Source organism: Gossypium hirsutum, chromosome D13 (assembly GCF_007990345.1).
Source record: "Gossypium hirsutum isolate 1008001.06 chromosome D13, Gossypium_hirsutum_v2.1, whole genome shotgun sequence".
NCBI lineage: Eukaryota > Viridiplantae > Streptophyta > Magnoliopsida > Malvales > Malvaceae > Gossypium > Gossypium hirsutum.
Genome location: NC_053449.1, coordinates 34,211,821 through 34,227,154, shown reverse-complemented (window position 1 = coordinate 34,227,154; position 15,334 = coordinate 34,211,821). Strand labels below are relative to the sequence as shown.

At 31.5% G+C, this 15,334-nt stretch overlaps 2 protein-coding genes and 1 long non-coding RNA gene across 4 annotated transcripts; 2 read left to right on the top strand and 1 right to left on the bottom strand.

The window, feature by feature from the left end:
• Positions 1 to 1,050: 1,050 nt before the first annotated feature.
• LOC107895029 (acyl carrier protein 1, chloroplastic) lies at positions 1,051 to 3,141 on the top strand. Its single transcript, XM_016820220.2, has 4 exons — positions 1,051 to 1,326; positions 2,202 to 2,312; positions 2,424 to 2,546; positions 2,772 to 3,141. Exons 1-4 carry the CDS (start codon positions 1,279 to 1,281, stop codon positions 2,898 to 2,900), a joined length of 411 nt encoding a protein of 136 aa, XP_016675709.1. The 5' UTR covers positions 1,051 to 1,278; the 3' UTR covers positions 2,901 to 3,141.
• A 6,110-nt stretch (positions 3,142 to 9,251) lies between these two features.
• On the top strand, positions 9,252 to 10,572 carry LOC107894333 (putative disease resistance protein RGA1). The gene is made up of 4 exons (XM_016819617.1): positions 9,252 to 9,359; positions 9,543 to 9,632; positions 9,716 to 10,470; positions 10,551 to 10,572. The coding sequence occupies exons 1-4, from the start codon at positions 9,252 to 9,254 to the stop codon at positions 10,570 to 10,572; spliced, it is 975 nt and encodes a 324-aa protein (XP_016675106.1).
• A 1,556-nt stretch (positions 10,573 to 12,128) lies between these two features.
• Positions 12,129 to 15,211, bottom strand: LOC107944800 (uncharacterized). 2 transcript variants are annotated; one of them, XR_005922828.1, is made up of 5 exons: positions 14,931 to 15,211; positions 14,137 to 14,827; positions 13,987 to 14,052; positions 12,511 to 13,380; positions 12,129 to 12,429 (listed from the first exon to the last, which is right to left on the bottom strand). It is a non-coding gene; the product is annotated as an uncharacterized lncRNA (long non-coding RNA). The 2 variants fall into 2 exon arrangements; XR_001696319.2 differs by having other exon boundaries at positions 12,511 to 13,336.
• Positions 15,212 to 15,334: the final 123 nt, after the last annotated feature.

The following is a 15,334-nucleotide window of genomic DNA, read 5'->3' as shown; positions in this document are numbered from 1 at the left end:
CTATTTCTCTAATTAAAGTTAAAATCAGCCTAAAGGCCTAATTAAAAAAAATGGCCTATAGCCCTTATTTAGCCTAAATTTTTTTTAAAAAAAAATCATAAACCCTCGAACAAACTATAAAAATATATTTTCTCTAAAAATTCAATAAAAATATATTTGAAATTTTATATGAAATCTAAATATTTTCATAGTAATATATTTTAAAATTATAATAATATTACAAACTTGAAAAAGATATATTAACTAATCATATATATTTTTCTAACATATTACAGTTTGTAAGTTGCTATATTAAAGAATTGAAGATTTATTTTAGTTAACCTTTTTACAAAAAAGAAATATATTTAGAGCAGTGCAAAATTATTTATCACTTATTTAAGTATTTCTTTATGGAATAAAATAATTGTATCCTTTGATATTATTTTGCATCTTTCATAATAATATGCTTTAAATTAATTTTTACATTATTCATAAAAATTATAATAAATATTTAAATACAATTGACCAGCAAGGTGGGTTTCCATGCGACTTTTTAAGAATAGCTATTTTCACATGGTGTGCAGAACATAAAAGAAATATTATTTCCAGCATATATCCTACCCCTTTGAATTAAATAATGCTAAAAATCAGTAAAGAGAAGAAAAAGAAAAGAAATTTGGTATTGTATATGTCAGTTATTGCCGTTGCATGAACACATGGTTGCCATCATTTCATTTCAACATTTAAAAGCATTGGATGCCATCCTTCCATTTTAACAATTAAATTGTTTGAAACATGTATGGCATGCAATCCCGTTCATTAAATAAAGTTCTGCCTTATTTTCGAATAATATCACTTATTTTTGAATAAAATATAGAGATTAATACCAGAATTTACTTAAAATATATATTTATAATAGTTTGATTTTAGATTTTCTTACTAATATATTTATAATAATCAATATTTTTAAAATTATACAATTATAATTTATACAAACAAATGTACCGTAAAATCTAAAAAATTAAAATTCTTCGTATATAATATAAAATATAAAATTATAATTACATTATTACGGCACCTTAAATAGAAATGGCCAAATTTGGTCGTGTGCCGTCCAGGGTCGGTGCTAACGCCATTAATAAATGAGCAAATAAACACCCCCCCCCAAAAGGAGAGAAACCTCTTTTTCATTCTCAATATCACAAATCCTCCTATAAAAACCAAACTCCTAAACCCTCATACTCCACTCCACTCATCTTCGGTCTCTCCGCCGTTTCGCATTTCGTCTTTCTCTCTCCAATGGCTTCTATTGCTGGTTCATCCATCTCCATGCAACCTCGCCCCTTTGTACTCTCTTTATCTTTCTTTCTTTTTAGCTACTAATGCATTTGTTTCTCTTCTTCTTTGTACTTTTTTTTTTGGTTTCTTTCTTTGGTTTTATTTTTGGCCCGATCTGTCTGTTGTTTTAATTTATCCTTCTTTTTCAGATTTCACTTTTTGTTTATTGATTTAATCAAATTTCCATATCTTACTGTTACTGATGCTTTACTGTTACTTTTGTTAGTTTTACTTCTTTCATGGATGATTTGATCTGGTCAATCTGAGATCTGAAAGTTTCTAATTTATTTTTATTGCTGTTGTTTTGCTTTTACTTCTTTTTGGTTTTTTGCTTTCGGAAATTATAAAAAAAAATAGATTTTACTTGTTTATCTGATTTGGTGTTGCATTAGATATGGTTATTTATCCATTTTTTAATCAAGTGTGATTTGTTTTAGCATCTTAAGGGAGCTCAAGTAAGTTACTAAAGCAATAACTAGAACGGGAATTGCTTTTTGCTTCCAAATGAGCTGATGTGGTGATGGAAGCTATAGATTTTCTGGGTATCATTAGTTTTAAGTTTAAGGAGATTTGTTTTAGTGGTTTTTGGCCTGTTAAACATGATTTTCATAGAATTATATTTGATCTATAACATAGATCACTGTATAAAATTGCAGTTATATTATTGATGTTTAGAGTGCTTCTGAATATCAATGGCATGTTGGATTTGGAATTTTGTTTGTAAAGTTCACTAAAATAGACTATGGCTGAAGTGCAAAATTTAAGTTTCTATTTTTCTTGGATTAAGATGTTGAGATATCTTTGAAGATTGTTGTTTCTTCTAGAACCATTCTTTTTATATAAATCATCGGCTGATTTTCATGCTACTGAACATCTTTTAACAGGCTAAAGGCAGTGTTTCTGGGTTGAAATTGGGTTCATTTATGAACCAGGGAAGAAGCACCCTCTCATTTACGATGCGTCCAATGCCTGCTCGCTTGCAGATCTGCTGTGCTGTATGTTTCTCACTGAATGCAGTGATATTTGTTTCTATAGGTTTTGGTCTCTCCTATGACAATATATATCTTTAACTATTTCTCTCTTTGATGTTAAATGTCATTGTACAGGCCAAACAAGAGACCGTGGATAAGGTATGTGAAGTAGTAAAGAGACAATTAGCTTTAGACAATGACAAACCAATCACCGGTGAATCAACATTTCTTGATCTTGGAGCTGATTCTCTTGATACGGTACTTTCTCAACTGTATAACCATTTCATATTTTCTTTCTTCCCTTTCATCTTATGTGCATAAAAGTAGTGTGCAGGATCAAGGAGACCATGAATTTGTTCTACTTTTATAAGTAGTAGTTGCCCATCTATTTGTTTTAGATGCATATCTTTGTTGATTAGTTGTTTGTAATTTGAAAGATTATTGGTTTTGGTTTGTGTTATGATCGATAGTATATGGTTTCAGGTTGAGATTGTGATGGGACTTGAGGAAGAATTCGGAATCACGGTGGAAGAGGACAATGCACAATCCATCACAACTGTTCAAGATGCTGCAGAACTTATTGAGAAGCTGTGCAGTGAGAAAAGTGCCTAGAAAACAAGGATCGCAGTTGGTTGGTTTATTTGCCGATATTTGATATTCACATACTAGACCGCAAACTTGGGGGAAATCATGTGTGAACTTTTATTATGTTGAATATGTAGGAAATTTCGTAATAAAGTTGTTGGGATTCTTAGTTAAATTGTGGAACTTAAAATGTGTCATTTCGTTTTACCGTAGTGGTTTATGTAGAAGTTTTTTGTTTAATCAAGCTGCATATCTCAGTTGAGGGTTTTATTTGTGCTCAAAGTATTGGTAATTGATGATCTAAGATTTAGGTTTTTTTTTTTTGGGCCAGTGAAAGGGTATTTCACTCCTGAAAACAAATGTAATCCAATCAACAAATGAACAATTACAAAAGCACAAATGACACAATACAGAGAAGACATCATTCTCACAACAAACATTCACCAACACGGTGTAAAATTAACAGTATAAAGGTGGAGCAGGCACACTATCGTTATACAAAATGAAAACCAATGGTGATGGGTGAATTGACCCAATTACATGGGCACATCATCAAACGGCCGTGTGTTTCAGCCCAATCTGTTGCTTTATTAGCAGCTCTTCCACAATTAGACACTTGTTTACTAAAAGACCAGATGTTCTTCAAAATAGGCAGCAACTTCCACCCGAAACTCACTTCACCGCCCTCGTTAATATCAGTCATCAACACTTTAGAATCAATCTCAACAATAATCTTTCTAAATCCCTTATCAACAACCATTTTAAGACTCATTTTCACAGCTTCAGCCTCAGCTTTGACCAAACCATCCGCTAACTTCCCATCTGAATTTCTAAAAACAACCCCAACTCCTGCATCCTCAGAATCCTTGTGAAAACTTCATTCACAGTTCACTTTAAACCAATCAAATGGCCGCCTCTCCCATTTATCCTCCATTCGACCCTCTCCATCTCTTGCCAACTTACACAGACTCTCCCATAATCCATTAACCATCCAATATTCCTTAAAAGCATTCTCAGCAAATATGATGGTACTTATTGGATCAACACCCTTATTCTCCAGAACAGCATCACATCTATGCTTCCCAATATACCAACAAAAAGAGCCCACCCTAGCCATAATCTCCTATTTGTCATGTCTCTTTTTTAAACTCTCTCACAGTTGCAACAACCAAACAAAGCCTCCTTCAAAATCCCCGAACTGAACTTAAAAAGTAAGTGCATAACAGTCTCTTCCTTATTTCCACAAAATTTACAACAACGGCTAGTTCTAACTTTCCTTCTCCACATGTTCAAATTAGTAGCAATCGCATTATTACATGATCTCCACAAAAAAACTCCTGACCTTAGGTGGAGTCTTCAAATTCCAGTTCACCTTCCATATACTAGATCGCTGACAATCCATGTTACTATTACTATGACCCTCCATCCTTGCAACAATGTACCCAGATTTCACCGAGTATTTACCCTACACTAAACAATCATGACCACCACTAAAATAAAAAGGTATCTTCAAAATAGCATTACATTGTTCATCATCATCAAGCCATTCCTTAATACCATCCATATCAGTAATCTCGGTTATTATTTGTGGCCTACCAGACACATCCTCTTCACCATTAGCAAAAACAGAACCTCCTAATCTTGGAACCCATCTATCTCTCCAAATATTCATTGATTCTCCATTCCCTATTTGCCAATGATATCAGATCCCTTCCTGCCAAAAGACTACTCCAAATCCATGATGCTTGTGCACCTTTTTGAGCCTCAAAGAACTCAGAATTTGGGAAATATCTCCCTTTCAGCACTCTAATCCAAAGCTTATCAGATCCATTAACAAAACACCAACTTTCTTAATTCTTTAAAACCCAATCCACCATCACCCTATGTCTTAGTTAATTTTTCCCAACTCAACCAATGAATCTTTCTTTTCCCATCCCTTTGTTCCCAAATAAAGTTTGCCATGGCAGAAGTAATCTCATATCCAACTTGATATCCACCTCATGCCTCCTACCTCTTCTCCTCAATTTCAAATAATGGAAGACCTCTCCAACAATAGCAACATTATCCTGAATCAATCTTTCTTCAATAAAAGCACTTTGATTCCACATTATTAACTCTCCCATCAAAGGTCTTATCCTATTAACCATAACCCTTGCAGTAATCTTGTAACAGAAGTTACACAGACTAATAGGCCTAAACTGAGATACCAACTCAGGCGCCTTCACTTTTGGAATTAGCACAACCTCTGTTTTATTCATTTCTCTCAGCGTTCTGCCATTTCGAAAAAAGCTCTGGACACACCTCACAGCATCATCTTTTACTATTGACCAATACTTCTGATAAAAAATCCCACAATACCCATCAGACCCTGGAGCTTTCAAACCTCCCAGCTGGAAGACATCATTCTTAACTTCAACCTCAGACACCTTACTAATAAGCTCCTTATTATTAACCAAGAAACCTAAATGGTTATTAAACCATTGTTTGTAATAGTATAGTTGATGATAATGATGATAGTCATTAGCTATATATAAAAAATATATTTATAATTATTAAATAAATTTAAAAAAATTAAAATAAAATGAAATAAAAAAATATAAATATAAAGAGTAAGAGAAAAATTGAATCCCACATTCAAAAATAAAACTACTAATATTTAATCATCTAACTAAAAAAATAATATATTAAATTAATAAACAAAATACATTCTGTAGGATTTGATTCGTAACAGCCCGATTTTGGGTCTAATCGGAACAGTAGTTTCGGGATCACAAATTCGACGAGGAAAAATGTAATGACCTGAATTTTTAGGGGTGTCGGAACGGTGATTCGAGATCACTAAATCCGACAAATGAGTAGAAAATATTATTAATTTAATGAGTATAAGTTAAATGTGAAGTTAAGAAAATTTTTGAAATAGTGAATAGTGCACTAGAAATAAATATTAAAATAATTAGAATAAAAAAACGAGGTATCGAGACCTCAAAGATTTTAAACCGAGCCATAAATATTTTTATAAATATTTATGGAGTGTTAAAAAGTTAGTATTAAAGTTTCGTTAAGAAATTTTAAAGTTCCGATAATTAATTGAACAAAAGGACTAAATTGTAATAAATACAAAATTTCAAGAAATGATTAAATAACTTAAATGATAAAAGGAAGAGGGCTTAAAAGGAAAATAGACCCAATGTCTATTTGGGCTGGACGGTGAAGGCATGAAATCAGCAAGAAAGTAAGGAGAATTAAGGGTAAAATTGGAATATTGCAAAATTACTTAATAAAGCTAGGATCAAAGTGGAATTATCTAGATTTCTCTTTATTTTTCTGCATTCTTATCAGCTAAAACACCATAGAAGGGTTTCCTTAAGCTGGTTTTTCATATTTTTACTGCAAGTAAGTTCAATTCTTGATTATTTCTTGAAATTTTTGTGTTTTTGTGACTTTTACAACTATGTCCACTTGTTGAATTCATTAATTTTTGATTCTATGAAAGAAGTTGAAAGTTGCTATGAATATGTTCTGGAAGTATATGATGATTTAGCGTGGAATTAGATCTTTAAATTGTTTATATGCTGATTTTATTGAAAGAATTGAATAGAAAGTGAATGTTTGGGACCTAACAGTAAAAGAGTTTGAAGTTAGAGTTTTATGAGAAAATTCTGAATTTCAATAGTTATGAATAACTTATAATGTCTAGGTAAAGTACCAATTTAGAAAAATTAGCTTAATTGAGGGGTTAATTGAGTAAGAACTGAATTGTATGAACTGTGAAATTTGGGGCAAAATGGAAGTCAACATTTTGCACTAAAATAGTTTTGGACAGCAGCAGTAGTTTAACTTTGAAAAATCACCAAAAATTTTGGGAATCGAATTAGAGAATGAATAAAATATGAAATTAAAGCTTATTGAATCTAGTTTCTCATAGAAGAAACGATGTAAGTAATGGAATTGTAAATTATGAGATATAATAAATTTTGTGAGATAAGGTCAGAATGATTTCGGGTTCCCCTGTTCTGATTTTGGAAAATCATCAAAAATTAAATAAAAATAATTATGGGCTAAAATTTATATGTTTAGAATCCTGAATGAGTATATTTTCAAAAGAAACAAATGAGAACATTATCCGAATTCTGTACAATAAGATAATTAATTTTTAGTGAAGAGGGGTCGGAACTATCGAGTAGTGAAACGGAGGAAACTTTAAAGAATAATCTAATTATGAAAATTTTATGGTAAGAAGATATGTGAGTCTAGTTTTGGGTAAAATTAACGGATCTTAATTTGGAGCTCTGTAGCTCGAGATATAAATAAATTAGTGACTTTGACTTAGACAGACAACTTGAATTTACATACAGGAAAAATAGTAAAAGAATTTGTTATACACATTAAGGATGTGGAATGGAGAGGAGGAGGAGAAAAACTGGAAAAATATATGAATGATTCATATATAATTGGTCATATGCTCGATTATAATTGATAAATGATGAAATAGAAATGGTGCTTATATTTGTGTATTATTGGTCATGGTTTAAGTTCATATGGGAAAATAAAGTTTCATAGTATGTGTGTATGGTATATTGGGTATATGATTTGTCATGAAATAATGTCATGAATGGTTTATGAATTAACACATGCCGATAAGTTACGTGTAAATAATAGTTATATTTTTATAAATTGTAAATTATATTTGATATGTAAATTAATATTGAATGTGGAAGAAAAATTATTCATGAATTATTCAAGTGATAAAGTGTTTAAAATAAAGTGTTAAGTGTAAATTCCCAGTTGAACTTAGGAATAGAAGTGGATACAAGTGACATGTCACTAGAGACCAGTATTACAGTGAGTCCCGGGTGCTGGGTGATCTAGCATATGTTGCGGACACCTAACAGCTTGTGTGAGCAGGCCCTTGGATATTTCCAGTGTTATTGATCAGTGGTAGCTTCGGCTACATTTCAGTTGTAGCTACAACTACATATCAATGGTAGCTTCGGCTATATTTCAGTGGTAGCTACGGCTACATATCAGTGGTAGCTTCGGCTACATATCAATGTGGCACTTATGTGCTAATTCTCTACGTATCCGTGTATATTCCGAATGTTCAATGAGATTAATAATGAGTTAAAGTGAATATGAAATATGGTGTACATGCTTTGGCTTTGGTCAAGTTGTGGCTCAATTATGCCACGTTAAACTTATAAGTTATGCATTGTATTGATATGTTTATGTTTTGTGTAATATGCATAGGAACGAGTGTAGAAAGTTAATGAAATAGTAAATTCATACTTGAAGGGTAAAATGACAAAAAAGGGGATGATGAGTTGAATTGATGTTATTTAAGCTAGAGTGATATTTTTATTGCAAAATTGAGAATTTCATAAATGTGTTAATGAATGATATAATCGATATACGTTGATTTAAATGGTAAATACGTATTAGTATTGAACTTAATGACATTGAATTGTACGTGAATTAAATGGAAATTGCTAGTGATATGATTTAAATTGTGAGCATGAGAAATTGCGAATTGAATGAAATAGAAATGAAACATTAAATTGCATGAGTATATATCGGGTCTCGTAGGCCCTATTTATTATGATTATAATATTTTGAGGATATATTGTGAAGAGTTATAAAAACAAGTTAATAATTTTGAAAGTTTTAATTTAGATGAAATTTTATAACTCGGTTAAATACGTTTATAAGTGTATGTGTTCTGGTAATGCTTCGTACCCTATTCCAGTGTTGGATACGGGTAAGGGGTGTTATATTTTATTTTTTTTTCTTTAAAATCGATCTAATTCTTCTCCTAAATATTGAAAAAATCCGCCTAAAATCCTATATGTTTTTTAAATTGGGCATATATATATATATAAAATTTACCTTAAAGTAAACAAATTCCAATTCCCTCAAAGCCCCCTCTTTTGTTGTGAACTTTCCCAGAGTTGTTCCATGAAAGAGCAACAAAAAGTCAAAACTAAAAACACGGGAATACGCGTCTCTTGTTTGGAGATTTCGATTCAAGTCAACTATCAATCACAAGGTTTGCTTAAAGGCGACTTCCAAATGTTGTTAACCAAGAAAAAGAAAAAGAAAACCATTTTTGAGTGCTTGATTGCCTTGCTTTCCCTAAAGTAATTACCTTTTCTTCCTTCTTTCTTTCTTTGCTCGTAGAGTTCAATTATGGCAGAAACGTTTCTGTTAGATATTGCACAAAGGGTTGTGGAGAAAATAGCCCATCTCTCTGTAGAAGAAGCTCGCTTGGCGTTTAATATCAAAAGCCATCTAAGAAAGCTCAAGGAGACCCTGAGCCGCATTAAAGCGGTGCTGTTGGATGCTGAGCGGCAATAGCACCAGAACGAGAAGTTGCGCCTCTCTATGTGGAAGCTCCGAGACATCTTTTACGACGCTGAAGATGTTATTGATGATTTCAAGTGTGAAGCTGTCCGCAAACAGGTGGTCAATCACCCCAACATCACCTTCAAGGTTCGATTTTTAGCTTCCTGCTCTTTGCCTCTTTCCTTCTCTTTAAAAATGGGTCATAAAATCGAAGTCATCAATCAGAGGTTAAACGAACTGGCTATTGAGTGGGATAACTTTAATCTAGGACAGGGTACGGACAACCGACATGTTTTTAACTGAGAGACTCACTCTTTTGTGATTTCTAAGGATGTCATTGGTAGAGATGTGGATAAAGAGAACATCATTGATCTCTTGATGAAACCAAGTGAGGGTCTAGATGTTCCTGTCATTCCCATGGTTGGAATTGGGGTATAGGAAAAACCACACTCACTCGATTAGTGTATAATGACAATCGAGTTAATAAACATTTCCCATTGAAGATATGGATTTGTGTTTCAGAGGAATTTGATCTTACTAGATTGCTTAAGCTGATGATTCACTCTATAAATAAAGGAGAACAATGTGATGATTCAACAGTTGAAGCCTTACAAACTTGTTTGCGAAGTCTTTTGAATGATAAGAAGTTTTTGCTTGTTCTAGATGATGTGTGGAATGAAAATCAAGCAAGATGGATTGAATTAAGAGATTTATTAAGATCAATGGGCGGTTTGTCTCAAAGTAAAATCATTGTGACCACCCGGAGTTTGAAAGTTGCTTCAATTATGAGTTCAATTCGCCCTTATGAATTGAAAGTTCTTCCTCATGAAGATTGTTTGATTTTGTTTACAAAATGGGCATTTAATGATGGTGATGATAGACAATATCCAAATCTCATGAGGATTGGGGAAGAAATTGTGAAAAAATGCAAAGGGGTTCCTTTGGTAGTGAGAACTTTGGGGAGCCTTTTGTTTATGAAAACTGATGAATCTGATCGGATCTCTGTTCGAGATAATGAAATATGGAAACTCGAGCATGCTGAAAATGAGATTTTACCAGTCTTGAAGTTGAGTTACAACCATTTGCCATCTCACTTGCAACGGTGTTTTGCTGTTATGTCGTTGTACAAAAAGGATAGTATATATTATAGTGATAAAGTCATCCAATTCTGGATGGAAAATGGATTGCTTGAGCATTCAAAGCAAAAGCAAGAATGGGTTGATGTTGGAGGTCGATATTTGAATGAGTTACTGTCGAGGTGCCTCATCCAAAAGGAGACTGATTATGCCTTGGGTTTTACCTTTAAAATGCATGATTTGATACATGATCTTGCATTAGATGTGTCACAAAAAGAGTGTAAAACAGTGAATTCCCAATCATATGTTATTGGTGAAAATGTTCGACATTTATCATTTTGTGATGACAAGCTGCTAAAGGTTCCGCAAGATTTGAAGAAATTAAAAAATGTTCGAACAGTATTCGTCCATGAGCTTTCAACAGAATCAAAGACTATCCATGAATCTCTTATCAATCTTTGTGTCTCAAAATTTAAGGGCACGTTTGGTTCGCTGTATTGGATTAGAGGCGTATTGGATTAGAGGTGTATTGGGATTAGAGGTGTATTGGATTAGAGGTGTAATAGCTAATCCACTATTTGGTTGAATGTAATGGAATAGAGGCGTAATAGTAATCTTGTGTTTGGTTGAATGGAATAGAGGTGTAATAGCATAATGAAAAAAACTAAAATGACTAGAATACCCTTAGCATAAAATTGTTTTGGTAAATGATTATTGTTATTGTTATTTAAATTATAATAAGATTATTATTATCAATAATAAATAATTTAATCATATTTAAACATAATTATTATTAAATATATTTTAATTAAAATATATAATTTAATAAAATTCTTAATAATTAATATTCTTATATTAATTTACTCAAATCATAATATATGATACTGTAAAATATAAATTAACATAATTATTATTAAATATATTTTAATTAAACTATATAATTTAATAAAATTCTTAATAATTAATATTCTTATATTAATTTACTGAAATCATAATATATGATACTGTAAAATATAAATTAACATAATTATTATTAAATATATTTTAATTAAAATATATAATTTAATAAAATTCTTAATAATTAATATTCTTATATTAATTTACTCAAATCATAATATATGATACTGTAAAATATAAATTAACATAATTATTATTAAATATATTTTAATTAAAATATATAATTTAATAAAATTCTTAATAATTAATATTCTTATATTAATTTACTGAAATCATAATATATGATACTGTAAAATATAAATTAACATAATTATTATTAAATATATTTTAATTAAAATATATAATTTAATAAAATTCTTAATAATTAATATTCTTATATTAATTTACTAAAATCATAATATTTGATACTGTAAAATATAAATTAACATAATTATTATTAAATATATTTTAATTAAAATATATAATTTAATGAAATTCTTAATAATTAATATTCTTATATTAATTTACTCAAATCATAATATATGATACTGTAAAATATAAATTAACATAATTATTATTAAATATATAACTTGAAAATTATATTCTGCATAAACATAATTAACTTATACTAAGAAAAAGTTAGATGAAAATGAAATTGTACATCATAATCAATATGTTCAAAAGTTTTACAACATAAAAAAGTTTGAACATTGATATTTAATGGTGAGAAAGAAATCTTCTGACCCATTCCAATCGGGCAACAGAAGGTAAACTGAAGAAAACTGAAGAAAATTTAAACTTTAAACTATATACTTTTAAGGATAAAAAATATTAAATTAAAATTTCTATTAAAATTTTAACTTTAAAGCTAAATTTAAAAATTAATGAATTTAAATTAAGAAAATTAAAACAAGTTACATTCTATATTAGAATTACATAAGAAAATTGTTTACATTCTATATTAGAATTACATTAGAATTACATAAGTTCTGTTTACAAGTTACATTCTCTCATGACCAACTCTCAAAATCAACTCTTTAAGGGATCTTTTTTCCCTTTACTCGGTGTAACTGAGTTGCAACAGGTGGTTTATCCATACTTTTCTTGCCATCCCACATGTAAACATCATTTATAGCAGTAGCTGTTGCAGCCCAGTACTTACCAGCAGAAATGCTTACGATTGTTTTCTCAGAAAGGGAATATAGCTGTACAAATTCATCCAAATGAAGTAAATAAAAGCTTCACTCCAGGGGAAGTTAAAATCAACAAAGACAATGGAATAGAACCTGTTGGCATCTAAGATGAGGATCTGAGGAAACCCAATAAAATAATGCTCCATCTTCAGTAATAACCATGCTATGTACCATCTCGGCAACTATTGCAAAATAAGAAAGATCCATCTTTAGTAATACTCATTATGCATAAAATAATTAAAATTATGACCATGTATTTAAAGATATAAAAACATGAATATCAAAATAAGAAAGATCCATAGGAATTTCAAATTCATCACTTATACGGGCATCCCACAATCCATAAATTTCAAAAACAGTCATGGATGTTAAATTTACAAGTTTCTTTATCACACAACTTACACCATATTGAAATTCAAATCCATTTTCTGAAACTCAGATTCCTAAGTATAACCTAAGTGAACATTTCACAGCTATCAATTATTTTATGCCTTCTATGTTATATCATGACAGGCAGCTCCAGTCCATATCTCTTTAATCAATTGCTTAGTCCCAATTTTGTTTAGCATTCAGTACCTTTTACATATAAACTCAACATACAACAATAAAATCCATGTCTCAACATGTAAGCATTTGCAATAAAAAATTGAAAATGAAGGTTATGCAATAAAAACTCACTTTCGCAGGCTGTCTGTGATTAGCATCTAATTTAGAAAGGAAAAATGATATTTCATTTTTCAACTTGGGCAATAATATAGATGAATTAAATTAAATGATTCCTTTCAATATTAGCTTTAAATCTGATCAAAAAGGGAAAATGGATAAATAATGAGTACCTATTCTCAAGTGGAATATATGGATACCAAGTTGTGAAAGTATACCAAGTTGGGATTGCACTCCTATTGAACTTGTACTGCACCTAAAGTTTCCCCTCCGTTGAAAAGGGAAAAATCAGATGTTCGACTATAAAACCATAAAACATTATATGGAAAACAAATTAAAAAAAACTCTAGGTTTTGCGGAAGACAAACAGATCAGTAATTTTTATAAAATTTTCCAAATCTATTTAAATATCATTTTAGTGTTTCAAATTCTTAGCTAATTAATCTTCAAAGCTAAAAACAACATGAAAAAAAATGATAAAAGAAGGCAAAATTTAGTAATGTCTAGTTCAGGGAAGCAAAGCACCCATACTGCAACTTCATATGCTTTATCCATTATTATGCCTTACATGATCGATTTAAGGGAATTACAATATTCATACAATGATGAAAATCAGGCCTTCTTCAAGAAGCAGAACAAGGCGAAACATGTCAATCTAAGGGAGCAGAACAAGGCGAAACATGTCAATCTAAGGGCCTTGGAGCTAAGATTACATTCTATTCAGACACATTCTTCAAAACTATGCAAACAACAGCAGAACCTATTTTTCGAAACTAAATTATCCTTGACATTGGTACTTCCAGCAACTAAAAAATGCATGTGTTCTCAGTAGTTCAAGCAAATATTGCATGCATTTTGCTATACACAGCAAAAAAGACGGGTCTCAAACAGCTAACTGAATCATACCAAGTCCTGTTTGTTGGCGAACACCAAGATGATAGCATTGCTCATAAATGGATCATTGATTATGGCCTGGAAAAAAATTATTAAGAACTAAAAAGAGACTATGTACAACCATATTGGCTAACAAGTTTGTGCTTGTTCTAAATTTACAACCTGAAATTCCTGTTTAGCTTGGCGAATCCTCTCTCGGTCCAAGGAATCAACAACGTAGATTCTGTTCTAAATTTCACACGACCACTTTGTTCAAATAATAGCTCCTCCGTGGACAAACAAAACAGAAAACCATCAAAAGGAGAAAGCCTCAATCATGTAAATCAACCATATCTAAAACCAAGTTGCCTACCGATAGTGGGAACAGTTGATAAAACTGCTCCAATAATGAAATTGAAATACAAACAATATGCTGCTTAAAATCCATTAAACGAAAGTATTAGGAACTCATTAAACGAAATACAAACAATATAGCACAAACTATAATTCCTAAAAATCAAAACGCTAAAACAGATTTTAAAAAATGAAGCCAGAATTTAAAAGAGCTTATCTCGGAAATGATTTGGCAAGCTCTAATCATGCGGTTTTATTAGCTGCAGTAGCCCCAACCAAAAGGAACTTCAAAAATTCCTCCAATAACTCATTACTAGCGGAAGTGTCGTTGGGATCTCGGGCCAGGACCTTGCTGAAACAAAGCATACAACACGTTGCATGGTGGCGGTTCACTTTAGAATTTGAAAGAGAGGGGTCAGTATCTTGGTGAAGGTGACAGAGAATTGATGAACGGAAGGGGATTTCGAATGGACGGCTGAGAGCTCCTTCAACTTAAATTCCAAAACATCAGCAGTATTGTCTTCATAGAAATTTATGCAAGAAATTCCAAAGTCATGAAGAATTAAAACAGAAAGGCAAGTAGATGGAAATAAATGATTGAGAAGAAGTTGAGAAAACTTTACCTTGGGTACGTTGAAGGAAAGAATGAGGCTTCAGAGTCACATGAGAAACAGATAAAGATGGCTTCTGCGAAATGAAACATGTATGTTAGGTGTTGAAATTAAAAAAAATAAAGAAAGAGGGGAAGATGATGAAGAAGACGGTGGCGGAAGAGAGAAACTTAAAAGCGTGTTTTGAGGAGGGAGAGGCTGGAGGTGACTTCGCTCGCAGGTTCTGTTTGATGTTGGGAGGGAGAGGCTGGAGGTGGATTTCTAGTTGGGAGGGTAAAGGCTGTAAAACGGGTGTAAACTGAGGAGGAGGCAGGGATTACAAAACAGAAAATTTCGGGGATTAGGAAAGTAACGGATTAGAGGGGGATTAGCAATACATTGAACCAAACGGCAGATTAGAGGGGGATTAGGTGGGG

Coding starts and splice junctions, on each gene's coding strand:
- LOC107895029 (XM_016820220.2), top strand. CDS start 1,279: ATGGCTTCTATTGCTGGTTCATCCATCTCCATGCAACCTCGCCCCTTT. Junction 2,313..2,423: donor GCTTGCAGATCTGCTGTGCT/GTATGTTTCTCA, acceptor GTCATTGTACAG/GCCAAACAAGAGACCGTGGA. Junction 2,547..2,771: donor GAGCTGATTCTCTTGATACG/GTACTTTCTCAA, acceptor ATATGGTTTCAG/GTTGAGATTGTGATGGGACT.
- LOC107894333 (XM_016819617.1), top strand. CDS start 9,252: ATGTGGAAGCTCCGAGACATCTTTTACGACGCTGAAGATGTTATTGAT. Junction 9,360..9,542: donor ACCCCAACATCACCTTCAAG/GTTCGATTTTTA, acceptor GTGATTTCTAAG/GATGTCATTGGTAGAGATGT. Junction 9,633..9,715: donor ATGTTCCTGTCATTCCCATG/GTTGGAATTGGG, acceptor TTCCCATTGAAG/ATATGGATTTGTGTTTCAGA.